Genomic DNA, 27,444 nt, shown 5'->3' with positions numbered 1-27,444 from the left:
CAATGTAGTTCTAATGTGGCGTCCACAGAAATGGGTGAGCAGGGGATTTAGTTGGAGGACAACTCCACAATTCCCTCTAGTCAGTGAGGGACTTGTAACCATTAGATGATATCAGCTCTAAAAAGAACCTGACTTGCACCAGACCACCCTCACGAGACAGACATCAGGGAGAGTTATTACAGGAATGCAAGGGTGCACTGGTCATGCCAGCTTCTGCAGGGCTTTGCAAACCACCTGTTGTGCATCATTGCCATGTATATTTGTGTGAGTAAAGGTAGAATTCTGAGCTGCTCTGTAGTGTGCATTATAAGAGACAAAAGGAGATGCTAAAGATGAACCAAGGCTCACACAGGTAGAATGTGCTATTCTGTATTCTATCAAAGCTTACACAAAGGCCTGGCTGAGATGCCAAATTCGACTGACAATGCAGTGAAAGCTATGGAGTCAACCTTGAAAGAACGTCAAAAAGGTTTACACTTGTGGGGCAGGAGCAAGAATAAACTGCATATAAGCTTCAGTTCTCCGAGTTCTGGCCAAAGGAGACGTGCAAGACCTACTGTTACTTAAGACCAGTGCAAAACAGGTCATCGTGCTGCTGGATGCTACACTTAAGATTCAACATGACAGATGACACTTGGCATATATTGGTCACCAAAGAAGCCCCATGTCAACACTGTAGATGAAGGCACTTTAACAGTCATACTGTTGAGTGGAGGGATAAAGTACTTGAGACTCCAATCAAAAAGTAACAGGAATGATTGACTCGTGCTCGTTTCTGATGAGTAGTGATCAGTAAGTGTATAACTTAGAAGTAGAGCTCAGACTGATAGAGAGGCCTCATGTGCGTCTTTGAATTCTTCAATGAAGCTGAATGCGTGCCTTCGAAGAAAGAAGTATTGTTCACACAAGCAGATTTGGGCAAAAACTTGCCTGGACACTTACCACCGGACACTAGGTGACAGTAAGACTAGGTGACCATGCTGATTAGGCAGGGAGGGATGTTAGGGGGAGGCTTTTTGAATTAGAGGAGAAGGAACATTAGCTAGTTTCATCTGGGTTCTTCAGGAGAGAAATGAGACAATTTCTCTAGGGAAGGTACACGTTCTTGCTTTGGCCATTCACTTGCTCCCACCTTCCTCCTCTGAGGTTTATTAAAGGCACACTGTGTAATAGTATGTGCTGGGTCTTCAGTGTTTGTTTCTATGAATTCTGACAGTGAAAAGAGTCTTCATGCCCTCGTTGGTGTTCCGACTCTTCCATGCTCTGTTTAACAAAAGGATTTATAGCCCATAGGTCTCACTTTTGTTTCTCTTTGGTTTAGATTGTGAAAGGCAGACCAAACAAGAACAGCTGGGTTATCAAACCGTATATCCTTTGTTTTGGCAGCCTAGACCTACGGATAGCTATTTTACATTTAGTCCTCAGGCTCGGCCACTCAACCTTAAGGTGCTTTGGATCTTCTGGGCTGGCAACACTCACAGAAGGACCCCCTAAACAGAATTATAGCTCCATCTGTACCACATTAGGTGCCAGAGGCAATGTACAGTTACCATTTTGGAGGGGAAAATTCTTGAAATCTAGGACCACTAAATGTACTAGAGAGCAAATAAAAGTAATTCTCTTTAGCTGGGCTGGAGAATAAAACAAATTCAGTTGAAAAGTTAGAAATGTTGAACTCCATCCTTTTGTTCTGGTTAGTAATTATGCAAGTGGAAATGTTTATTTTTTTCTAGGAAAGACAACATCAGACAGCAACCTAAGTCAGGTTCTGCCTCGGTCTTCTTGCAACATCATAATGAACTATATTAGTTTAAATAGCAACTCTGATGTACTGATTAAAGCATTGGGCAGAATCTTGGGTTTCAGTTACTTTATTAATCTGACAAAAGCAGCCAAAAAAGTTGAGCACTAATGCTATAGAAAAGAAGTTGATATACTGCTGATACGCAGTTAGGGTGAGGAACATAAACCAGAGTAAATGACTAATCTGTGATGAGTTATTGCTTTTGTTGAGAGTATTGCCCTGATTGTAAGGCGTACATAAGGTTAACGCTTTTTGGATGCTTCACTAGAAATCAGACTAACTGAAATAAGATGTAGAGAATATTCAACTAATGCTAATATGAAGTAGATCAAAGCAGAAACTGAAGATCACTTTACATATTTGTTTTAGTTAACTTAAATGAAAATGCCCAAAGGGCCACATCTAGCATAAACAAGCATTTGCAATGCAATAGGTCTCACATTTTCTTGAGTTAGAGCTACTGGCATCTTAAACTCATAATGACTTTTCTTGACACATAATCTGGTCAACCATGCCTCATAATGTCGTCTTTTCCTGTCATAATTCCAGTAGCCCAGCATTTAACTAAAGTGCTTCCATCTACCTTCTTCCTCTATCTTTAAAACATATACAACTTTCATATAAATATTTATCAGAAATAAACTTTTGGCATTAGAGTGTAATGCTCAAAACACCATAACAAAAATATTATTTGGGACGGATTGGAGGGTGAAAGGAAAGAGGGAGTCAAGATGGAGAGGACAAGTGGCATAGTAACAGTGTCATCTGGCCTGGACTAAGAAAGGAAAATGGTTGACTGGAATTTTGGGTAGGAAAATACAGCAGTAATAAGAGTTGAGTGAGGTCGGTAGGTCTCTGGGCCCCAGAGCTACTGCACCTGTTGCTCCACTGATAACTAGGCCTCCTGAGAGAAAGCAGATGGGGCAGAAAGAGAAAAGCAAAAGGAATACAACAGACAAGAAAGGAAGAAAGAGAAGGGGGTCACAAAGAAATAAAAAGAAAGAAGGAACGAGAAAATGATAACACAAGAAATAGCCCAAACGTGAGAGACAAAAGAAACAAGCATTTGCAATGCAACACATCTTGCATTTGCTTGAGTTAGAGCTATTAGCGTTGTAAACTCCTAACCAGACTTCTATTGCCACATAAATTGTAAGAAAAAAAAAAAAAACACACACACACACACAAACACAAACGAGCACGATCACAATTTAAAACCCAGCACGATCATGATGAAATTGAAAACAAAAAAAACAGCATGATCGTGCTATGTAAAATCCAGCGCGATCGCAATGCGTGGAAAATAAAAAAGATAAAGAAGTGCAGAAACCAGGCTGAAAACATGGAGCCTCGTATGTTTTCAGTAGTTGGCCGGTGCGCCCAAGGAGGGCTGAACACCAGAAAAGGCATGACATATGCATACCTTTCAATAATGAAATCAAGCGGATTTTAAAAGGCAAGCCCACAAACCAATGAAAGTGACAGGCATGACATGGGCGTGGTTAGAAGCCCAAAGAGATTACAACAGGAACGGAGTGCTTTGCGCTCAACCCTAAAAAAGTCCCCTTCAGACCATATTAACAGGACAAAAGCATAATTATACAGTAGTTGGTCCCGGCTCCCATACAGGAGGAGGGCCAAAGAGGCATCACAGACTGCTAGCAAGCAAGGATTTTTAAAGGACACTGAACCTATTAAATGAAATAGCTGGAAGCCCACAGAAGAAGTATACAAGAGGTCGTATGCTTATGCTCGACCTAAAATAAAACAGATTTTTGGTTGTTTTTTTTTTTTTTTTAAATGAGTTTTTATACTGCTTTTGAACCAGAAAGTCCTTTTGTGGGGGACATCCCATGAAGAACATGACCTAGCCATTAGCAAAGTTGTTCTAGTTTCAGTTACCTCAAAGAACCTGGTTGTTGAGCATAATAGGAGGCCGAAGTTCTTGGGAATTTAAAATCCAGACAGTCAAGGGTTATATCTCCCAGTATATATTACTCAGTCAATGCCTTTAAAGTCACAATCAGCGGCCATCCAACCAGATCAGTTTTAAAAATTCTCTTGAGGCATATGTGCTTTAGTTTTACTCTTACGCATGGAGTATAGGGATTGAACTCCAACAGACTGTTTTGTCTCATTATGGCTTGTTAGCAGAACAAGCGTAAAGTGTTAAACCAAATATGGGAAATATGTGGGCTCTTTGCTTCAATAGATCTGGTTCATGGTGCAGAGGATTTTCTTTTAATCTTTTACTCCACAGATACCTGATGATGTTCTTTCAAGAGTGGCTATTTTTCTACATTTTTAAATGCACTCTGGTGAACAGGTTTTGCAGGCACTGCAGCGATCTGGGGAGTTTCTTTTGAAGCAGGGATCTTCAACCTTCTTTGTAATAATGTCAACACCAGGGCAGTGCGCGCTCTATTGGCGACTAGAATGCAAAAACCCAGCACTCCCAAAACAACGTAATTTATGCATTGTGCTGATATGTTGTTGTTTAACCTTTTGCATTGCAGAGTTCAATCCTGAAGACTTATTTTTAATGCGCTTACAAATGCTGTTCATTTGCAATGTATTGCTGCAGGCTTTCAGAGTGTGTTAGGGTGTGGTCCCTTTCCAGGGCTTTCTAGAGACTCTCCCTGCAACATGCCTGGGTGTGGTTGTGGGCTGGGCCAAGACTCTATAAAAAGGAGCCAGCCCAGCTCCAAGTGCTCACTATTCAGAGGTCCTGGTGCAGAGCAGCAGCTACTTCCTGAGCTCCTGTCCCGTGGCCTATTTGATCTTCCAGACATCTGACTTTCATTCTTCATTTGGAGATCCTTGTTCTGGGCGGTAAGACAGTGGTTGGACAGGCCTCCTGGCGCCGTTATCGAGAACTCTCATGGTCTTGGGCCTAATTCTTTTATGATTTGACAGAGTACTTTGCGCGTGTGAAATATGCGCTTGAGTGTTTGTGACATTTGCAGGGTGACTTGCAAATCGGCAAGGCGTGCGATTCGTTTCATGATAATTTAATCTTGTTTTTTATTGCACGCTACCATTTATTGACAGTTGCATGGTAGCTTAAGAATCGGCAAGACGCGTGATTCGTTTTATGGTGTTTTAACTTTGTTGTTCATTGCGTGCTACCATTTCTTGACATTTACATGGTGGCCTAAGAATCGGCAAAAGACGCGCGATTCGTTTCATTATACTTTGATCTTGTTATTCATTGTGAGCTGTTATTTCTTGGCATTTACATTGTGGTTTACGAATCTGCAAGACGAGCAATTCGTTTAATGATGATTTGACTTTGATATTCATTGCGTAGTACCATTTCTTGGCTTTTTACATGGTGACACTCGAATCGGCAAGACGCACGACTCTCCCCTCGGGTTCAATTCATGTTGTTTATTGTATGCCACTACTCTAAGATATTTATCATGTAATATTCGAGTTGACAAGTTATGTGATTTGTTTTTCCTGAATCCATATTGTGTTATTCATGGTGCACAATCTTTTTATGGTGTTTACTATATATATATATAAAAATATAAAATCTACAATATGCGCAATTTGTGTTAAAACATTTTAAGAGTACACAGAAGATCAGTGTCTAGATGCAATATTGTATGGTCCTAGTATGCATTCTCAAAAAAGGATTTATATGACTGGTTTAAAATTGTCAGAATGTTTTTCTGATTCTCATGTAAAGGAAAGTACTTGAAGAAAGTTTTCATTTAATCCATCTTGATTCCCTTACAGGTATCCGGCCATCTTGAAACTTAGTCATTTTAAACTTAATTCTTAGATTGTTCATGTTTTCATAATGACTATGCTTAGAGTCATAGTCTAGTATTGATTTCAGGAGATATAATTTTCATAATGTGTGTTCTAACCTTTTTCTTACTACAGGTCTCCTTCCCAGCTGTTTCCCTTCCTACTCCCCTCTTGAACTCTTAGCCTCTGTGATTTATCTATGTATCAGTCTTGGAGCTGTTCAGTAGTGGACGTGTTGGGAACGTGCGCAGATCCCGAGGATCTGGGGACTCGGACAAATAAGACCTACTTGTGTTAAATAAAACTCATCGCAAGGCCCTAATTACCCAGTGGTGGTCTCTAGTTAAGATTGTGTTAGCACAGAAAATGCCTTTTTTGTGCTGCTAATAAAACTGGCGCCTGGTAAATCTACACGAAACATTCCAAAAAAGTGCTACTTATTTATTTTTTTAAGTTTGCACATGGCAAGTTTTGGGGTGATCCTGCAAGTGGGGGCTGAGAAAAAGGGTGGTCCCAAAATGCATTTCCCCCATTCATTTTTCCATATGAACTTTGGACACAACTATAGCCCAAACCACTGAACGGATTTACACCAAATTTGGCAGAAAGCTAGATCTTGGTCTATAAAAGAGTGCTTTTACTGATTAGGTGTAAATCTTTTTTTTTTTTTTTTTTTTTTTAAAGGAATTAATGCTCAAAAAACGTTATGTATCTAGGGAGGCAGAGGTTCCGCTGATCCGACAGATTTCAAGCTGGGATCTGACAGGCTTCCACCACATCAACCAGGAAGTAGTGGCATCCATCTTAGGACTCTGGACTTGAGTCCCGAGAAAAAAAAAAAAAAAAAAAAAAAAAAGAAGATATAGGGGGGTGGGTAGGGATACCCTGACCACCTAGGTCTGGTGGTGGGGTCCTGAGAGGTACCCCGCCTGGTGCCAGTAATGTTTTTTTTTTTTTCCAACTGGTTGCAAATTTGCAGAGCCCTCTTCCCCTTTTAAATAAGGTAAGGCCCTGGTGATAAATTACCTAGGGCTAATAAGGCTTCGGGAGAGGGCCACATGCCCACCCTCCCTTAATATACATATTTTGGCCCCGGGGATCGAAGGCCAACCCTACAGCGCATCACAAAAGGCTGTGCGTGGCACGAAGTTGGTTGCCTTTGGGTGGGCTAGCCACAGTGCACAGCACTCAGGCCAAGCCCTGCGCCCAACCTCCCTGCTGCGCACGGCCTTCAGGGTAGGCTGCATGCAGGGACACTGGCCACCAGCGGGGTGTGGGCCACAGGGCAGGCTGCAGGCTAGCCCCTGTGGCCAGGCTGTGCGCAGAATGAGGCTAGCTGCCGGGTGTGGGGTTGTTTCAGGCCCTGTGGCCAACCTCTTGTCATGAATGGCTAAAGGCTGTGTGCGCAGTGTGGGGGATGGCTGCCTGCCACTGACTGCTAGTAGGGAGTTGAAAGCAGCCCCCATGGCCAACCCCACTCTGGGCATCTGCAGCTGGGGAAGGAAGGGTTACGTGAGGAAACAAAATATTACTTTACATAAAAAAAAAAAAAAAAGAAACAAAAAAACACTAGTAATTCACTGAAGAAAAAAAACTATTAAAGTAATGATATAGTTAGGTGAAAGGTTCAGTAACAACCAACATTTTAAACTCTAAAAACTCACCTGTTATAGTTATCAAGTAACTCATACCCTAAGGTTGTTACTGAACATTTTATCCAACAACAACATTACTTTAATCTCTGTTTATTATTATTGTAATAGTGACCACATCAACATTACATTATTGACCACTGCGTCGAAGATTACCAGCAGTAAAATAAAAAAGGCTAAGTAAATTTGGAATGCATATACGCAGGTAATACATGCCAGCCACAGCTGCAGTGCCTCCGGGACAAAAAGTCTCCCACATAATTTATCATTCAAAAAAGACCTTTAAATTTATTTTGGAATTTCAACCATTTTTCTCCAAACATCAGCTTATGAGTTCTGAGAATACACACGGTTTCATCTTGTAATACACAATTCATAGATATGTTAATTTATACAAGGAAAAAGTTCTAATTTACAGTACTGGGATGCACACAGAATATCTACTGACATGTAGGTGAAGAGCTGACAGGAGCTCGCGGGCTACTCATTGGAGAAGCTGGTTTTGGAGAGACCAGTGCAATAAAGCCAAAGTACCCAAATGTGTTAAAATTATTCAGTGCCAAGCTCACATTCAAGAAAATTAATTTGGAGCAGTCCACAATACAGACCAAATATTTGTTTAACCCGTTAAATGCGGGCGTCGGCCACTGGCCGACGCCCACACTCCCTCCCTGGTGCGGGTCACGACCAGTGGGCGACACCAGGGAGGGGGTTAAAAATCCTCCGGTGCAATGCACCGGAGGATTTTTTTTTTTTTTTTTTTTTCACCGTAGGAGACGCGGAAGAGCTTCCGCGTCTCCATCCCACCCCCCTCCCGCCCCCTTATGACGTCAGCGCGCCGCCAGGCGCGCTGACGTCACATTTTTTCCCCACCGGAGAAGGAGAGACGGAGGTAAGCATTCTTTCCTTCTCCGGTGGGGAAAAAAAGGCCAAAACGGCCTCCCCAGATGCCAGGGAGGCATCGATGGAAAGGGGAGGCTCTCCCCTTTCCATCGATGCCTCCCTGGCACCGTTTCCTGGCCGTGGATCGCAGCGCGGCTGCGATCCACGGCCAGGAAACGCCACTAGGCACCAGGGATCTTCTTTGGGGGGGTCGGCCCCCTCGTAAAAGGGCCACCCCTCCCCGGCAATATTTTAATTATTTATACTGTTTTGGGGGGCGATCGCGCCCCCCACAAAAAAAAAGAAAAAAAAAAAATGGCGGGGTCGGCCCTTGGAACACGGGCCGACCCCAGGGGGAAAAAAAAAAAAACGTAGTTTTGCCTGGGGAGGCCGATCGCCCCCCCAGGGTAAAAAAAAACAAATTGTTGGTGGTCAGCCCTTAGGGTGACCATCAATGGGGCCATTTTTTTTTTTATACATGTGTGCTTTGCCGAGGGCAAGCACACATGTATAAAAAGAAAAAGATTTGTGACATGAGTGATAGATAGATAGATAGATAGATAGATAGATAGATAGATAGATAGATAGATAGATAGATAGATAGATAGATATATTTTTTTCAGGACAAGCATTGCAGCGTCCATGTGCTGCTTTTCTGACTTGTTGGTGTGTATCTGGGCTTCTAACAACGCCCACCTCACGCCCATCACTACCACTCCTTTGATGGCATTGGAAAATGATTTACCTTTGTCCCTCCTTGGGGAGGTTTTGCTACCGCCTTGGCCATCGCCCCTGGTACATGGCTAATTGCACTTTTGCTGTTACGTTTAACTGCGAGCGAACTTCTTTTCCTTTTGTGTAACTCTTCACATGATGCTCATGGTGGCCATGGCGCTGTGAATCGGCTCTCTTATGTGAAAGAGTTTAACTTTAAATTATCAATTTATGTGGCAAGAAAAGTTGGGTTAGGAGTTTATAACGCTAATAGCTCTAACTCGAGCAGATGCGAGACCCATTGCATTGTAAATGCTTGTTATTCTTGTGTGTGTTGTTTTATAATGGTGAACAATTTCACCGCACTCCACGAGGACCGTGATCAAGACTCCTTGGTGAGTTGAAACACGTTGGTGGTTATTGACTGCAATAAAATACACGTTTATTTGTACTTCATGGAGTGCGGTGAAATTTTTCGGCATTAGATAATTTCTAGATTGGTCTTCCCTGTCACTGGGCACCGGCAGTGAAGTGTGCCGCCCAGCAACCCTTCAACCACTTTGTTTCTAAACATATATATATATATATATATATATATATATATACACACACATACACAATATGCATGCATGCATGTCTTTTCTGTAGTGGCAGTTTTGCTGGATAGTACTGAGGGAATTAGAAGAGGAGGTAATGGGAGGCAGAGCACCAAAAATGACTGTTGCACAGGGTGTGTGGTAAGGTGAAGTAATACATTCTTTTTTTGTTTTTTTCAGTGTTTTCAGAGAATCTGCAGAATTGGAGAAGAAGCGAAGGTAAGGTGACGACATTTCCTGTTGTACACAACAAACATACCAACAAGCAATTTTGTGACTATCTGCCTTCTACGTAGGATAGTAATTTAGAGGGACAGTTTAGCCAGTTGCAGAGATGGCGTCTCGTTGGATGACTGCTGATCAAGCCCTAGCTCGGGTTATGGAGGACAGTTCTGATGTAGGCTCAGAGACTGAGACAGCAGACACTGAGACAGCATCTGAGGGAGAGGACAATGGGGCAGATTCTGGGAGTGATTTTTCAGTCGGCGGAGTCCCATCTGACGACACCTCTTCCAGTGAGTCTGAAGGAGACAATGACGACATCCGTGCTGTCCCTTCGCAAGCACATTCTGGGCAGCGGGACCACATTGGGTTAGCCGAACCCAGAGAGCACGTGCTTGCTGCCGCAAGCACAGAACGAGTGCTCTCTTGGCAGCCCCCCTGTTTGGTTCAGCCCCAAATTCCACCTTTTACTGGTGACGCTGGATGTAAAGTCGATACAGCTAACTTTTTGCCAGTCGACTACATCTATCTGTTTTTGGATGTTGACTTTCTTCAGAAAGTTGTGCAGCAAACAAATATGCGTGCAGACCAATTTCTGAGGGAGCGCGGAGGCGTTCTAGGGCCCCGTTCTAGGGCACGCCAGTGGACTCCCACTTCGCTGGCGGAGTTGAAGATATTTTTGGGCCTTACCCTCAAAATGGGGTTAGTACAGAAACCCACCTTGCAGTCCTACTGGACGACTCGCACGGTTTGGGTAACTCCCATCTTCGCACCATACATGAGCAGAGATCGTTTTTTGCTACTGCAGCGCATGCTGCATTTCAATGACAATTCTGCTGCATTGCCCCGGGACCATCCAGATCATGACAGGTTGTTCAAAATTCGGCCTGTCGTGGAACATTTGTCTGCCAGGTTTCCAGAGATCTATACTCCTGGAAAGAATATAGCAGTCGATGAGTCCTTGATCCTGTACAAAGGACGGCTGCTTTTCAGACAGTACATTGCGAGCAAAAGAGCTCGCTATGTCATAAAGCTGTACATGCTGTGTGAGAGCTCTACTGGCTATGTGTACAGCCTGAGAGTGTATACAGGGAAGGATTCTACCCTAAACCCTGTAGGTTGCCCTCCCACGTTAGGGGTCACAGGTAAGATTGTATGGGAACTTGTCCATCCACTTCTTCACAAAGGTTATAACCTTTATGTGGACAATTTCTATACAGGAGTAGAGCTGTTCAGTGAGCTCTACAAAGCTGGCACTGTGGCCTGCGGTACAGTTCGTTGTAACCGCAAAGGATTCCCGCGGGAGCTTGTTTGCAAGAAGCTCCAGAAATCACAGAGTACTGCATTGCGTTCTAACGAACTGCTCGCAGTCAGGTTCCTAGATAGACGTGATGTATACGTGCTCACTACAATTCATGATGAGAGCACTTCTCCCATCACGGTTTGGGGTCAGATGGCCGAAGTCCACAAGCCCATCTGTATACTTGATTACAATAAGTACATGGGTGGAGTGGACAAGAACGACCAGGTTCTTCAACCATACAATGCGTGTCGTAAAACTCGCACTTGGTACAAGAAACTGTTTACCCACCTGATTCAGATGGCAACATATAATGCGTATGTTGTTTACCGTCAGACAACAACAGGAAGACTCATGACTTTCCTTGACTTCCAGTTGTCTGTAATTGAAAGCCTCACTGCTGTTACTGAAGAAGCAGCAGCCTCCACCTCATATGTTCTGGAGGATGTGGCAAGGCTGCAGGAGCGACACTTTGCTGATCGCATACCTAAAACACCCAAAAAGGATCGCCCATGTCGTCGCTGTAAAGTGTGCTCAAAGCATGGAAAGCAGCAGGAGAGTCGGTATTACTGTCCCCAGTGTCCATCACAACCAGGCCTCTGTATCCCTACTTGCTTTACGTTGTATCATACTAAAGCAAAGTTCTGGGAAATCGACTGAGGTTGAGCTGCTGTTGGGTAATCCTTTCAGTGGCAGTGCATGGATACCGAACGTCCATGGGCCACTGCTTCGTTAGGCAAGGAGCCACAGAATTTTACTTCATCATGGACTTCCTTTTGGCGTGGTCGGTGTTCTGTTCAATTAACATGCATTTTCTTCCCCCTACTGCATATACTAGTAGACAGAACATATGCCACATTGCCACGGAGTACCCTTTCTTCACCTGCATGTCTTCCTTACTTTCAACGGTAGATATGCTCTCTCAGTTCGAGAAATCACTTTGTAGGGCATACTTGGAAGCCCCCAACTTGCTTCCACAAACTAGTATAGGTTCACTTGGCTATTATACAGGATTAGCCAGGACTCTGATGAGAACAGAGACATGGATGGGTAAGGAAAGCTTATGGTAGGAGTGCCTTCACAGGGTTATTGCACAGGTAGAAGGCAGATAGTAAAGGTAGTACAGATGTACATCATCTACACCTATGGATTCAAACCCATTGGTGCCATCCCAGCACTAAAGGAGAATGACTTGTATAGGTCAGTGTTTGACCTGCTTTTCATGTTCATCCTCCATCAGAACTTAGTAGATGTTCAGTTTGCTGTATAAGTGCATTATAGTCACATCACTGCACATAATGTTGGCTGGGACATATGCTACGTTCTCATGGACTCCCCTATGTACCAAACACTACCCTTTTCCATAGCCTATGACCTTCTCTTTAGGGAACATCATGAGAAATCCCCAGCATGTCTCCCTTAGTTTCAAAGGTAGATATGCTCACTCAGTTCGAGGAATCGCTTTGTACGGCATACTCGGACACCCCCAACTTGCATCCACAAACTGGAAGGAGTTGGATTTAGCACAGAGATTGCGCTAAAGGCGCATGAAAAACATGTCTTCCTGAGCCTCAGGTGGCTGTCACAGGAGTCATTAGTAAAGGTTTGTTACGCATGCATTTGGTAATGTTAAGGAAGAAGGAGGCAGGTAGCCTATGACCTTCTCTTTAGGTAACAGCATGAGAAATCCCCAGCATGTCTCCCTTAGTTTCAAAGGTAGATATGCTCACTCAGTTCGAGGAATCGCTTTGTACGGCATACTCGGACACCCCCAACTTGCATCCACAAACTGGAAGGAGTTGGATTTAGCACAGAGAGTGCGCTAAAGGCGCATGAAAAACATGTCTTCCTGAGCCTCAGGTGGCTGTCACAGGAGTCATTAGTAAAGGTTTGTTACGCATGCATTTGGTAATGTTAAGGAAGAAGGAGGCAGTTACTTGACAGGTGGTAAAATGTAGTCAAACTTAATCCGTTCTGTGGCGTGTGAATGTGATGGGCCCTTGTCTGGCAGCGGTAAGTTAATGTGAGTGGAGTGATTGATTGGATTGGGCCCGTGGCTGGCGATATGAAAGGGTTGTTTGTTGTGCGTGAATGGCGTGTGAATGGACCATAAAGAGGTTGGTGCCTGGACGCGGCTTTATGGCCCACCTTCAGAAGGCTTGGTTTCAACATTCAGATACTTTGATAAGTAATCATGCTTTAAAACCATAATTTCTGGAGGTGCTAAAACCAACCAGTGTGAGTGGTGGGTTAACTTTAACAAACTAGTACCAGGGGAGACCAAGGGTGCAGGACTTGCATGGCTTTCACCAGTTTTCCTTCACCCAGAATCCCCTTGAAATTACATTATGTGCTTAAAAAACACATTTTCCTTGCATTCCAATGAGCAGAAGTCCAGGGATCTGCAGGGATCCTCAAAATTCCTACCACCCAGTGTTTCCCCACTTGTCCTGATAAAAACACAACCCCGCTTGTGTGCCTGCGCCTAGTGCCTGCTTCAGGAATTAATCACTCCAGGGTTAACAGTAGACCTCAAGCAAGGACTACCATTGACCCTTGTGTGATCCATTCCTGTCGCGGGCGCTAGGCCTACCCACACAAGTGAGGTATCGTTTTTATCGGGAGACTTGGGGGGACGCTGGGTGGAAGGAAATTTGAGGCTCCTCTCAGATTCCAGAACTTTCTGTCATCGAAATGTGAGGAAAACTTGTTTTTTTAGCCACTTTGAGGTTTGCAAAGGATTCTGGGTAACAGAACCTGGTCAGAGCCCCGCGAGTCACCCCATCTTGGATTCCCCTAGGTCTCTAGTTTTCAAAAATGTACAGGTTTGGTAGGTTTCCCTAGGTGCCGGCTGAGCTAGAGGCCAAAATCTACAGGTAGGCACTTTGCAAAAAACAGCTCTGTTTTCTGTGATGTGTCCACGTTGTGTTTTGGGGCATTTCCTGTCGCGGGCGCTAGGCCTACCCACACAAGTGAGGTATCATTTTTATCGGGAGACTTGGGGGGACGCTGGGTGGAAGGAAATTTGAGGCTCCTCTCAGATTCCAGAACTTTCTGTCATCGAAATGTGAGGAAAACTTGTTTTTTTAGCCACTTTGAGGTTTGCAAAGGATTCTGGGTAACAGAACCTGGTCAGAGCCCCGCGAGTCACCCCATCTTGGATTCCCCATGGTCTCTAGTTTTCAAAAATGTACAGGTTTGGTAGGTTTCCCTAGGTGCCGGCTGAGCTAGAGGCCAAAATCTACAGGTAGGCACTTTGCAAAAAACAGCTCTGTTTTCTGTGATGTGTCCACGTTGTGTTTTGGGGCATTTCCTGTCGCGGGCGCTAGGCCTACCCACACAAGTGAGGTATCATTTTTATCGGGAGACTTGGGGGGACGCTGGGTGGAAGGAAATTTGAGGCTCCTCTCAGATTCCACAACTTTCTGTCATCGAAATGTGAGGAAAACTTGTTTTTTTAGCCACTTTTTGAGGTTTGCAAAGGATTCTGGGTAACAGAACCTGGTCAGAGCCCCGCGAGTCACCCCATCTTGGATTCCCCTAGGTCTCTAGTTTTCAAAAATGTACAGGTTTGGTAGGTTTCCCTATGTGCCGGCTGAGCTAGAGGCCATAATCTACAGGTAGGCACTTTGCAAAAAACAGCTCTGTATTTTGTCAAAAAATGGGATGTGTCCACGTTGTGTTTTGGGGCATTTCCTGTCGCGGGCGCTAGGCCTACCCACACAAGTGAGGTATCATTTTTATCGGGAGACTTGGGGGAACATAGAATAGCAAAACAAGTGTTATTGCCCCTTATCTTTCTCTACATTTTTTCCTTCCAAATATAAGAGAGTGTGTAAAAAAGACGTCTATTTGAGAAATGCCCTGCAATTCACATGCTAGTATGGGCACCTCGGAATTCAGAGATGTGCAAATAACCACTGCTCCTCAAAACCTTATCTTGATCCCATTTTGGAAATGCAAAGGTTTTCTTGATACCTCTTTTTCACTCTTGATATTTCAGCAAATGAATTGCTGTATACCCAGTATAGAATGAAAACCAACTGCAGGGTGCACCTCATTTATTGGCTCTGGGTACCTAGGGTTCTTGATGAACCTATAAGCCCTTTATATCCCCGCAACCAGAAGAGTCCAGCAGACAAAACGGTATATTGCTTTCAGAAATCTGACATCGCAGGAAAAAGTTACAGAGTAAAACATAAAGAAAAATGGCTGTTGTTTTCAGCTCAATTTCAATATTTTTTTATTTCAGCTGTTATTTTCTGTAGGAAAACCTTGTAGGATCTACACAAATGACCCCTTGCTGAATTCAGAATTTTGTCTAGTTTTCAGAAATGTTTAGCTTTCCGGGATCCAGCATTGGTTTCACACCCATTCCTGTCACTAACTGGAAGGAGGTTGAAAGCACCAAAAATAGTAAAAATGGGGTATGTCCCAGTAAAATGCCAAATTTGTGTTGGAAAATGTGGTTTTCCGATTCAAGTCTGCCCGTTCCTGAAAGGTGGGAAGATAGTGATTTCAGCACCAGAAACCCTTTGTTGATGGCATTTTCAGGGAAAAAACCACAAGCCTTCTTCGGCTGCCCTTTTTTCCCATTTTTTTGGAAAAAACGAAATTTTCACTGTATTTTGGCTATTTTCTTGGTCTCCTCCAGGGGAAACCACAAACTCTGGGTACCATTAGAATCCCTAGGATGTTGGAAAAAAAGGACGCAAATTTGGCGTGGTTAGCTTATGTGGACAAAAAGTTATGAAGCCCTAAGCGCGAACTACCCCAAATAGCCAAAAAAGGGCTCAGCACTGGGGGGGAAAAGGCCCAGCAGCTAAGAGGTTAAAGCACACAAGTAAAACGTAAACAATTGCAAGCAATCGAAAATATTGTAGTGTGGCTTGGGGACATTTCTTCCAAAAAATATACAGCTTTTAATTTATCACAATAAAAACAAAGTTTGAAGCAAGGTATACCTTTTAACAGGGGGCTTGGAGTGAAAAATCATAAAAGAATTGCACAGACAGAAAGCTAGGGAAAATTAGAACCACTATGTATAAGCCATCCAAAACTTTCCAGTTTGGGGGGGGGGGGGGGGGGGGGGTTGTTGGTGGTAGGTTTGATGAGCTGGCGAAGTTAGATGTTCTTTGTAACATTTCACTGTCTCAAAGTAGGATGAATCTGACTTTAATCCCTGCTAGAATCCTTAGAAATATATTAGGACTACAAATGTTAGTCCAAAACATTTTGAAAAGGAAACTGCCAAAAAGCTTTAGTTTTTTCAGAGACACTTGCAAAGTAGCTGTAATGCTATCTGTATTTAACCACCGACTCCATCGTCACTACTGACTCCATTTTGTGCTTACTTTCAGGTGCCATCACATCGGTGGTGCAGGTATTTTTCCACACCGAGCTTGTTTTCTACACTGAACGTGTTTTTGCTCTTCTCACCAGAGCAGGGAACATATCGTGGGGGATGTGGAGAAGATAAGAGTTTACCAGGATGAGAATGTTTACAGCAGAGAAAGGTACAGCTCTGTCTTGGGAATGCGCATTGGGGCCTGGCCAGTTCTTCTGTGTGTTTTTGACACAGACCAAGCACAGTCAGCGCTTGAATTTCATAACTTATTAAAAGGGAGGGGAAGGTTACCAGAGCCTCTCTCTTGGGTTTGTTTAAGGTATATGGGGAACCTTGGCACTGGGGCAGAAGGAACTCATTTTGGGGGTGGACACATTACCCAGAACCAAATCTCATTGGGGAAGGTTTCTCCTGTGTCAGCTGTCCAGGGTTCCACAGCTTGACCTTTGCAAGGATGATGCTGGATTCAGTCCCCATGGTGATGCATTTTCATTCTTAATTATCTAGCTTTGCGCATACAAAAATATATATTCATGGCATACATATTCATTGTTGATGTGCTGCACTTTTTCTGCCTATCATTGTTTACCTGCTGTGATTATTTTGGTATCTACACAGGTTTTACTGCATTCAGGTTAAATGCTCATGTTCACTTTTTTTTGTGCTTTCGTTTGAGATCTGGGAAGTGTCTTAATGAGTGAATTACTCTGACTAAGAGTGCTGCATTCTTTGGCTTCATTCCCTCTTAATTTGAAACTAAGCAGAACAGTAGCAAAGCCAATTCTAATCAATAAAAGCTTGATTTCGGCCAAATATGGCCATAAAAGAGAAGTCAACTCAGAACATTGAATATAGATAAAAAATAATAAATAAAAAAACTCATAATAAAAAAATAAAAAAAAAATATAAAAAAAAAAGTCATCAGCACCAATACTATTCCAAATGATCAAAACACACTACTATATTGCAGTTTCATTCAGCGGTATAGGACCAGAATTGGTGTAGGCTGGTAATATCGCTCGTATAAGGTAAAAACGTGCACAGTACAAGTGAAATTTGAGGTACAATATAATTAAAATAACCTAGAACACCCGAACAGTGTAAGACACACTGGATTCGTATTACAGGATTTTTAAAACAAGCATTATGATTACCCCTCCATTGTTGTTCTTGTATGTACTGCGGCCCAAAGAAAAAAGCACACACTGAAAGACATCCAGTATTCAATAATTCAAAATTAAGCAAGGCCTATGTACACCTATGGTGCCTCAGGGAAATTAAGTGGGGTTTAAGACAAAGTTGGCGTGTGAGGCTATTATGCTTGCAGAAAAGCATTTAATGTAACAATGACTGTGTAGCGGTCTCATCAAAAGTACAGGCCGAGAGTGGGTCTCCCAAACACCTAGTTGTTGCCCATGGCTCAGGAGCCACCAGACTGAGTCAGCTCTAAAGCTAAACAGGAGGGACCGCTCCAAATGTGTTAATTCCAACGAGAGATACAGAGCCAGCTCTATGTTGAAAAAAAATCTTTTAAAAGACAAAACTGTACTTTTCAACAACTCAGATTTTAAATTTCTCTCCTCACATAACTTCCCAAATATACACTTTACCCCGAGTTTCTCATCTTTATCAATTTCCTCAGGTTTTGTGAATAGGTCAGATAGTACTAATGAATGGAAATTCTAGAAATGTAACTTAACCAGGGAATATAGTGCAACCTCTTTCCAAATTCAGGCAATCCATTATAGCATCTCTGCATAACTACGCTTGGGAGTTGGTCCAGATGCTGATCCAAAGCAGAAGCGGGCCAGTTGTTTCTTATCTTCGATGTATCGCTGGGTTATCTCAGTATGGGTAATACAGCTAGAAGCTGTTGGAGGTAACTGAAGTAGCTTCCGACAAATAGTTTTTCCACAGACTGGAGGATGGTACTATTATGGTATCCCCCAGATCCCTGCCTCATACACTGAGGCCAGAACACATTGCGCATTATATATTTTAAGTGGAAGTGCTAAGGTCCCTTTTCCTCTTACCCTTCGAAGGTTAAGGAATGCTCCAGCCGATCTACTCAGCTAAAAACACGAGCTAGATAACTGGGCCTGCCAGGAGCCCGACGAATTAAAGATTACGCCCCAGTAGCTAAAATGTTTTACACTACTCGAAGACTGAACTTGAATATTAAACCTTGGAGAAAGAGTACTGCTTGGAGCACAGGCCATGATCTGTGATTTACCATAGTTTGTTGCCAAGTCTAGACTACTCGTGAACTGAACAAAATGGACCACAAACATCTGCAGAGCTTTGGGGGTCTGGGCTAACAAAACTGCATCCTCAGTGTACAATAATGCTGGTACCTGTCTGTCCACAACCCTGGGGGTGTCTACAGGACTAGCAGTTAAATAAGAGCAGACGTCATTAATGTAGAAAATGAGTAATAAACGGGCTAGGGTACAGCTTTGGCACACCCCCCGCTTAAGACAAATTTCCGACAACAATTCCATATTTGGGCTCAAGCGCACTTTGGCTACTAAATCATTGTGCAGATTAAACAACAAATTTACCAATGGGGCAAAAACACCCATATCTAGCAGCTTCAGCCACAGCTTGGACCTGCTGACTAATCAAAAGCTGTTGAAAGATCCATACAGGGAAGACACAGAGGGCCGCACCTAACCCAGGTATACTTGTCCACTTTAAGCTCAGGTTAAGACACTGCTCTACTGCACCCAGCTCGGGACGAAACCCAAATTGACATGGGGAAAGGATATGTCGCTCTTGCGCCCATTAAACCAAATGGTTGTAAATCACCCTACCGATAATTGTGACTGTGCTATTCAATAAAGAAATTGCTCTATCACAGTTAGGGGATATACAATTGCCTTTTTAAAAAAATAAGCACAATATTCGAAAGTTTCCATGAACTAAGAATTTTACGAGTTCAAGGAACTATTAAAAACGTAGGTAATCAGGGGACCCCAAACGGCAGTATTACACCTTATTAGATTGACTGGGATCCCGTCATCACCAGACACCTTTCTTCCTGTACTCTGGCTTATCGCAATTCCACTTCTGACAGGAATACAATGACTGGTTATACATTATTTAGCCTCCTATGTAAAGAGTTGACCCGCTTGGTATTCTGCTTGAGATGATAGATTCCCGAAAAAGGTGCCTCCTAGTCAGAGCCTAAGATATTACATTGAAGCAGAGAACTTTCAGAGGTGCTCCTAGCTCGAATTCTATTGATTGCGCCCCTAAATTATTTACTATTACCACTCACGGCTACAGGTTCCAGCATTTCCCAATTCAGCTTAAGTAGGAACTCTTTCCTACTTTAAAGGGCAAATGTATTTGCCTGGCAGGAGGCTCTTTTCTCTGCTTTTATCCTTGGGGAGGCAACCAATAAGTGCCTTAGACGCCAATTGGCTGCTGAACAAGCCTCAAACCACTGAGGGTCTGCCCTATTTGCCCACGCAGGGTTGAGGAGAAATTGTCTAATAACCAGACTTAACGTGTCAAAATGGGTGTACAAACATTAGCACTTGCGACAGACAAGTAATTAAGGAATAACCCCTGATGTTGTTCAGAAGCGGACTCAATGTTGCTAGAGGATTTTTAAGGAGCCAGACTAACCTTAACCCATCTGTAAAGAGTTGTGTGGGGATAATATTGGAGGTGGGTCTAATACTGCTTATAGGTAAATGCCCTATAAACAGGCAAGGCATTATGGTCCCCACACCCGGCTTGAACAACCTCCCCACTAATGAACTGCTGTATCAGGTTCCTAGTTACACAGATGTAATTGATGATGGATGGGCGACCGAGTCCCCTATACGTTGGCTGAGGATACTCTATCTCACTTTGAATTACAACTAAATTAATCATGTCATGCTCAGCCAAGTAACTCCCCAGCTCTGCTCCCCTCACATCAGTAAGACCCTCTGTGGTTTCTCGCTCCTGAGCTCATCCAACCACGCAGGAACTGGCAATTTGGTGTTCAAATCGCTACATAACACAACTGAAGCCTGCATCTAAGAACGCCCCTGCAAATAAGACAGGAAAGTAAACAACTGAACGAATACATGAAGAATTCTCAAAATCGTTATTATAAAAATGAATCAAATAAAAAGTAAAGCATGAGACTATCGTTAATTTGTAACACCTGAAAGGCTGCACACCCAGAGCAGATAGGTCAAACTTCCACACCGAAGGTAACACGGACCAAGGAAGCAAGGCCTCCCACAGCCCTTCCATGGGGAGAGGGGATTGCTTGACTGTGATAACATGCATACCCCTCAAAAGGGATGGAAGAAGTGGCACAGATCACCTAAAGAGCAATGATGTCATACTTAAAGATAAATGCCCGCCAGTCTGGATTATCTATTTTCACTTTCAGTCTTGCGACGTTCCAGCTCAGCGGGGCATAATTGCGGGCTGTGTTAGTGCCAGCGATATCACTCTCACAATAAACAGAAGTTTGCTGAGTGGTGGTACACAATTGAGGCCTTCCACTGATGAAAGTCAGGCTATATCCACGAGGGCTTCAAATCTGTTGACTGTAGGAATGGTGAAAGAGGAGGCCGACCCCTGGGAAAAAATACTGTAGGGCCATGGTGGTGACCCCTAGATGGAGCCTTTATAGGATGAAAGGCAGGGAAATGAGGCTGCACCGGACACTGGTGGCCATTACTACCTTCAGGTGAGCCAGTAGAGGCTTCACATGCACGGACACAGTTCTCCAAGAAATGATACAAAGGTTTGTGGAAATGATCCAAAGGGACCAGACTAATACCGCTTACAAGCTACTCATTGGAGAAGCTTGTATTTTGGAGAGACCAATGGAATAAAGCCAAAGCACCCAAATGTGCTAGCTAAAATTATTCAGTGCCAAACTCACATTCAAGGAAATGAAGTTGGAGCAGTCCACGATACAAACCTAATATTTGTTTAAAGCATACACGTAAAATGTAAACTATTGCAAGTAATCTATAATATTGTAGCGCGACCTAGGGACATTTCTTGCAATAACATTTTGGAAAGGAAACTGGCAAAAAGCTGTAGTTTTTCTGAGACACTTGCAAAGTAACAGTCAGCCACAGTCCCTGGCTATTCCTTCACAAGCAACCCCGCACCCCCGCACTCAAATCGCCACCCCAAGACTGAAAACCACTGCTGTAACCCAAGCTTTCATACTTTGTAAAGGTTAGCTAAGTAAAAATGGATCACAAATTACCATAAAAAGTATAAATCGCAGTTCTCTGGTGAATACTGAAATTCGCTATGTAGTATGAACTATGCAATTATAACCCCCAATGCACTGCTCATGACATCACAGGCATTGATTGAGCTCAACCTCTGGATGAACAAAGGCAGCTTTGGGCACACTCAGATTAAGCTTTAGTCTGACTCCGCCCTAAATAGGAAGGTGTCCGTCAAGTGGGAATCAAGCGTCAGTTGAACCCAGCCGCAGTCTCTGGCCTCGGTCCTGGGCTAAGAGGAACATAGACCAATCTATACTACCATGTACACAAATGGAAAATAAATTTAATTAAGAATGGTGGCCCTTTTACTTTGGTTTACAGGGATTTACGTCGAAGTCAGCGTTCTATACGGAACATTGTTTTACAGAGGGCAAAGTATTTCCAAAGTGAGATTAATATATTAGTAAATCACTGCAAGTACTTTAACAAAAATAGATACAGCTTTATGGCATCTGTCTGAAAGACTCATGATACATATGTTGGTGTTTAGTTCTCTACGAAAATAGAGGCACAGCAGTCACAGCAACCAATGCAGAAGGTGTAGAGATGGTCTCGCAGGGCTAAACACATACTACATTCCATGAAACCCAGTTTAGACGACCATCCTACGTATAAGTATTTCCATGTTCTTTCCAGGGCGTAACGATGCCCTCGGGAGGAACACACCCAACACTGTCAAAAAAGTTCCAGGAAGTTCATTTCTTCAACTATTGTAAGCTAAGTTACTCTCCAGTTTAATGTGCTAACGTTGTTGGAGGCCAAGATATTCAAAGAGCTCATGCAGATGCATTTTATGAAGAATAATCCGTATTTCAACATCTGTTCTGCTGTGTGTACATTATTTCTAAATTAACAGAATGTTCTACATCCAAGGTGCATGGAGTGAACAACATTTCAACCATTTTAATAACTGATATGCCTTGGTGGGTAATAGAGTGCCTAATCAATGCTCCTGCTTAGTTCAATTTATAGCTAGAACCATGAGTCTGATAGTTGAGAACGCAGGCATGTCCTTCCACAAATATATATGATAAAACGTATATTATCATCATTATCACCACTCTACGCCTTGCCCGAGTACTCTCCAAAACAGGATGTTGGAAAACTTTGCGCTACTCACTCCCAAGAAATGAAGTACCTTCTGTTCCCTTCCTCTCATAAGCGCAAGCTTGACTCAAATACGAGATGCCCTGCAGGTTAGAAGTTGTTTCAGTCTATCCCATTGTCCAATCCTTTGGTTTCACCCTCGAACCGATCGTTCATGTTACACAAACGATGTGATTAAATCCACCTACTTCTTCCTCCACTCACACCGTAAAGGTCTTTTGCAAGCTCCACTGGCTGATATTAAAACTAAGGCTCACTTTCAAACTCGGGTGCTTTTGATAGAAAGCAATACGGAAAAACAACTCTCCCGGCCTATCCAAAATGCCGCTAATCTCGGACAAAGTGGACTCCGAAGTTCGTATCTGCTAGATGAGGATGCCTGTCTCTGAGAAAACGTTCCTTCTCTAGTGCCACGACTACCGACTGGAACTCACTACCGCTAAATATAACTCAGTTCTTCCTCATCGCATTTCGGAAGCATCTAAACATTCATTTTTAAGTGAATTAATTTGTTTCCTAAAAAAAAAAAAAAAAAAAAAACCACCTAATATCTTAGGAATTTCGTTAGGAGGTCAAACTACTGCCTTCCTTGCTCATAATGTATTGTTGTGGAAACATGGAGGTATATTCAAAGCTCCCAAATATCTCTAAGCTCATTCACGCTTTAAAAAAAATGATAATTGTTTATTAATATTGCCAGTTATGTGTTTAAAGTTACACAACGAAGAGGAGACGTGTCACATCTCAATAATAAACATATATTTTTTAAAGACAATCGGTTGTGATTTTAGCTTTGGTATATGCACGGTGAACGCATCACCAGGGTACATTTTATTCAAGGCTATGGTGTACTTAGCCTGGAGAAACCGCCCATTCGCGATCTTCATAAAGTATTGTACTCAGAAGCTGATTTAGATGGAGGCATACTTTAACACCGAGATACAGAACACTCATCAGTTTACCAGTTGAACATGAGCGTCTGATAGCCTCTGCTTCCTGTATGAAAAGTGACGGCTTGAGGAGGCCAATGACCTGCTGTCAGTGTCATCGTATAACTAGAGTTAGCATAGTTCTCAATTTAGTCATCTAGAAAGGAGGTGGTTCAATACCACGGCAATACCGTCAAGAGCATTATCTTCCTAAAACTGTTCACCTACAACACTTCACTGTGCCACCCCTAAAATGCTGCTTCCACGTGTCTCTAAAGATAGAAATTAGATCCCACATACACCAACCGCGAGACCCTTCACTTCCAATTACTTCACCCGCATCACTCAAACATAATTCGCTTCCATTTACTTCAACGAGTTCCCTTCAAGATACGGCTTAATCCCTAAAATGGCAAGGGAGTTCTGAATTTGGTCTTCAGTGTGTCATCTGACCGATTCCGATTACTCTCTGGAAGCACCGAAAAGTACCGGGAACTGTCCAAGTCCTTGGCATGCAGGATTTGGGAAGGTGACTCCGGCGTCCGCGCCAAGACTGCAAACTGCAGACTGCGGTGACCTTCAGGGCAGTTGCAGTTGTGGAAGCAGCTACTCCGAGCTCACGAATTACACCCTAATCTATCTGCCTGAAAGCAAAAAGCAGCTCTCAAACGGGGAAAGGACCTCGGAGCTACCTGGTACAAATAGTATGGCAAGGGAGGCGCCTTGGAACAATGCAATGCGAGATTTGGGATTGAGGAATAGTATGGCTGGTCTGGGGAGGGGGGTGCGGAGAGATCTGAGAACCAGCCTTGGTGTGGGTGAATACACACAGCGTCTCACCGATAAACACCGCATCCCCGAAGGAAGCTTCATCCTGCAGCCCTGCATCTCTCCTTCAAACCGTGACCGGGAGACAAGATGGCGACAGGAAACTCCCAAGATGCACCGCCGCGCTTGACATTTAACCCGTCCATTAAAAAGACGGGGAGCGGCTAAAGACAGAACACCGGCTTGTGCCGCTGTGTGCAAGAGAGAAGTCAGCGTTATTGGCATAGCAAAGGAGACAACGACGCTGCTCTATTTCCGCCAGGGCTCTTAAACGAATAGGGCAGCCCTCTAGAAATAAAATCAGATTTATTAAAGTGACAGTATCAGCAAACAATAAGATCAATTAAAATAGAAAAATTACGAAAACCGGAGGCCATTCATAATAATTGTACAAATGTTAGTATATGAGGCACGTTTATAGAATTTTAAATATCATTCGCAGTCTTAAACGAATAAAAATCTCTAATGCAGTTCGATTGTAGAAGTGTTTATAAATTACCTTGTTGAAACTGCGACGGAATGCTGTTATTCCAACATGGCCGTCTTCTGTTGTATACAAATTACTAACGGACCAGTACGTTTGGTGTGCTGGCCTGGTACGCTTGTCTTTTCCATCATCTCACTGTCAAAAACAGAGCCTCCACGTCAAAAAGTGTAGGACAGCAGGGTGGACAAACTCGTTTGTTTATTTATTTATGGCAGCTTTACAATTACGAACAGCGTTGGAGAGTTGCAGCGTTAAAGTGTTATTATTCAAAACTGAAAAATAGGCACCAACTAAGGTCACTCTGAGTCTCACGATTTTTATTTTAATCGGCCAACTTCCATTATCACAAGCCAACTGGTATCTAAACGGATTTTTTCCCAAATAATGAGACCTTCCTCAAATATTCGCATATCTACGAACGCATGGTGTCCCACTGACTGAATTACATGGGTTACATTTTTTCACTGAACTTATGGTAGCTTTGGAAGCTGTTGGTCGCAGTAAGCCGCCAAACGTTGAGTTTCAGAGCCACGAGGTCATAAAAACAAACAGTAAAAGTGGTTGAAATTAGCCGGCGAATGAAATTAGCTGTCACCTCATACACGGATGACCTCACCATGACATCACGAATGATATGATGGCATCACCGATCCGGCAACATCTTACAAAATACATTATATGATAGTACTTTTTATTAGACCCATTGATAGTTGCATAGATGAAATTACACCTTTGCAAGGACTATAAAAGCAGCATTCCGAACATTTGTGTAATTAATTAGATACATGCAAATTTTTGAACAAGACGTTGCTTCTGTACTATTCATATCAATATCCTTCGTAATTGCGCAGAATATTTGTTTTGAAATTATGGCATTTGAATGATCTGGAACATTGCAGTTCTAATTGTAATTTAATGTCAAGACAGCAGCAGTCAACAATAAAACTACAAATCCCAAGTGGCAAAAGAAATAAGCCATTGGGAAGAAAAAGGTAGTTCATCAAATAGAACCAATCAGCAACTTGTACACCTATTATGACCTCACTTGACTGCGAACAGTCCTCTTTTATTGCTGCTCGCAGTCAAGTTAAGTACTACTTCACATGCTTATTATTTCTATAGTTATATGTATTTATCTCACTTTATTGCAATTTGCAGGCTTCGCGCTGTGCGGTGAATCGCTTGAGGCTTCGTTTAGTCTGCACATTGCCGCACTGCCTCTAGCGCATTTTCCCTCACGCCCTTTGCCATCGTTTTGACGGTTTGAAACTGTTCCTCAGACAGAGGCCACCATTTCTTGCCTCTTCTGAGGAACGTGCACACGTCTCTTACTTTGCTCCGTGGGACATTTCGGGGCCAGGTTTTTTTTTTGTTTTTAATCTGTTTTCTGGGGGCTCCTCATCAAGTCTTCAGCTTCCTTTCTGGCTGTGAGGACTCGTTATCATGCCCTGTTCCTCCTATTTCCTCCTACTTTCTCCTTAGTACACGCCCATAGGCGGGGTCTTTCAGCCAGAAACAGTCCCCTGGGTTTTTTAACCCTTTTTTCTCTGAATTGCCGGTTATTTTCAACCTTTTCATTTCAGAATGTAGATTGATAGCTCTCCATTAATTTAGGAGGCATCAGAGGAGGAAACCAACATGAAAGAGGAATTGAATAGTTTTTTTCAAGCCTCTGTACAACAGGCAGTGTCTGCCTCATTTAACAAAATTACAAAAAACGTAGAAACTTCTGTTATTAATATTATGTCTAAGACAATGTTGGCCCATTCTGCAGGGGAAAGCAGAAAGCGCCCTTCAATAAGTTCACAACCTAAAAAACATAATGTGGCGCTATTGGTTGGTGAGGTTTCCTCACGCAAGGCAGAGGACATGGCTCCTCACAGGCCTCCTTCTAAGGAGGGTAATTCTCATGAAAAACAGAAACTTTCAGCCAAATGCACATCTAAAGCCAAACATATTTCTTCCCCCATTCTGGTCTCCTCCATTCCAGATATAGATGATGATTTGGCTAGTGTGGATTCAGACAATGATGCATCTGATAAGGATAATGGTGGACTTCTATCTCCTCCTCCAGTAAAGAAATTAAAAATTGCACATCAGGATGATCCTTAACCTACTGTAATAATGGACTCCAATGGGGTTCCTATGTTCGATCCTACTCATATTCATCATCCTAATACTATAGAGTGGCTTCCTGCCGACCATGTTGGTGAATATGTTTCCTCCAGATTAAGTTTTCCCTTGGACAAACAAGCTAGATCTAAATTAAGATCTGAATGCCCCCACCCTTCTCTCAAAAAATTATGCACACTTCTTCCATCGATCCAGCACTTGTTACGTTCTTTTCCAAATTTGGCAAGGACCCTCGCAAGGGCGTAGACAAAGCTTGGTTCTCTTGTCAGGACAAACATCTGTACGTGGTTGGTCCTCTGACCCATATTTTTGATCTGGCAGAATCGGCGAGGCTGGATAATTCTACCATAGACCCTGAAGAACTGTCACTCTGGGTTCAACGTTCATTTTGTCTGCTGGGCAATGCTAATTCTGCCATCACGC

General features: G+C 43.0%; 1 protein-coding gene across 1 annotated transcript in view; it reads right to left on the bottom strand.

Moving 5' to 3' along the window:
• UQCRC2 (ubiquinol-cytochrome c reductase core protein 2) overlaps positions 1 to 24,565 on the bottom strand; it is a 138,237-nt gene extending 113,672 nt beyond the window's left edge. Inside the window, exon 1 of the mRNA XM_069210291.1 lies at positions 24,414 to 24,565. Coding sequence (XP_069066392.1) covers positions 24,414 to 24,461 — 48 coding nt within the window. The 5' untranslated portion in view covers positions 24,462 to 24,565. The remainder of the gene's footprint in view (positions 1 to 24,413) is intronic.
• Positions 24,566 to 27,444: the final 2,879 nt, after the last annotated feature.

The sequence above is a fragment of the Pleurodeles waltl genome, chromosome 10 (assembly GCF_031143425.1).
Source record: "Pleurodeles waltl isolate 20211129_DDA chromosome 10, aPleWal1.hap1.20221129, whole genome shotgun sequence".
NCBI classification, from domain to species: Eukaryota; Metazoa; Chordata; class Amphibia; order Caudata; family Salamandridae; genus Pleurodeles; species Pleurodeles waltl.
Note: the sequence above shows the minus strand (reverse complement) of the source record. Positions and strands in the feature narration are given on the sequence as shown.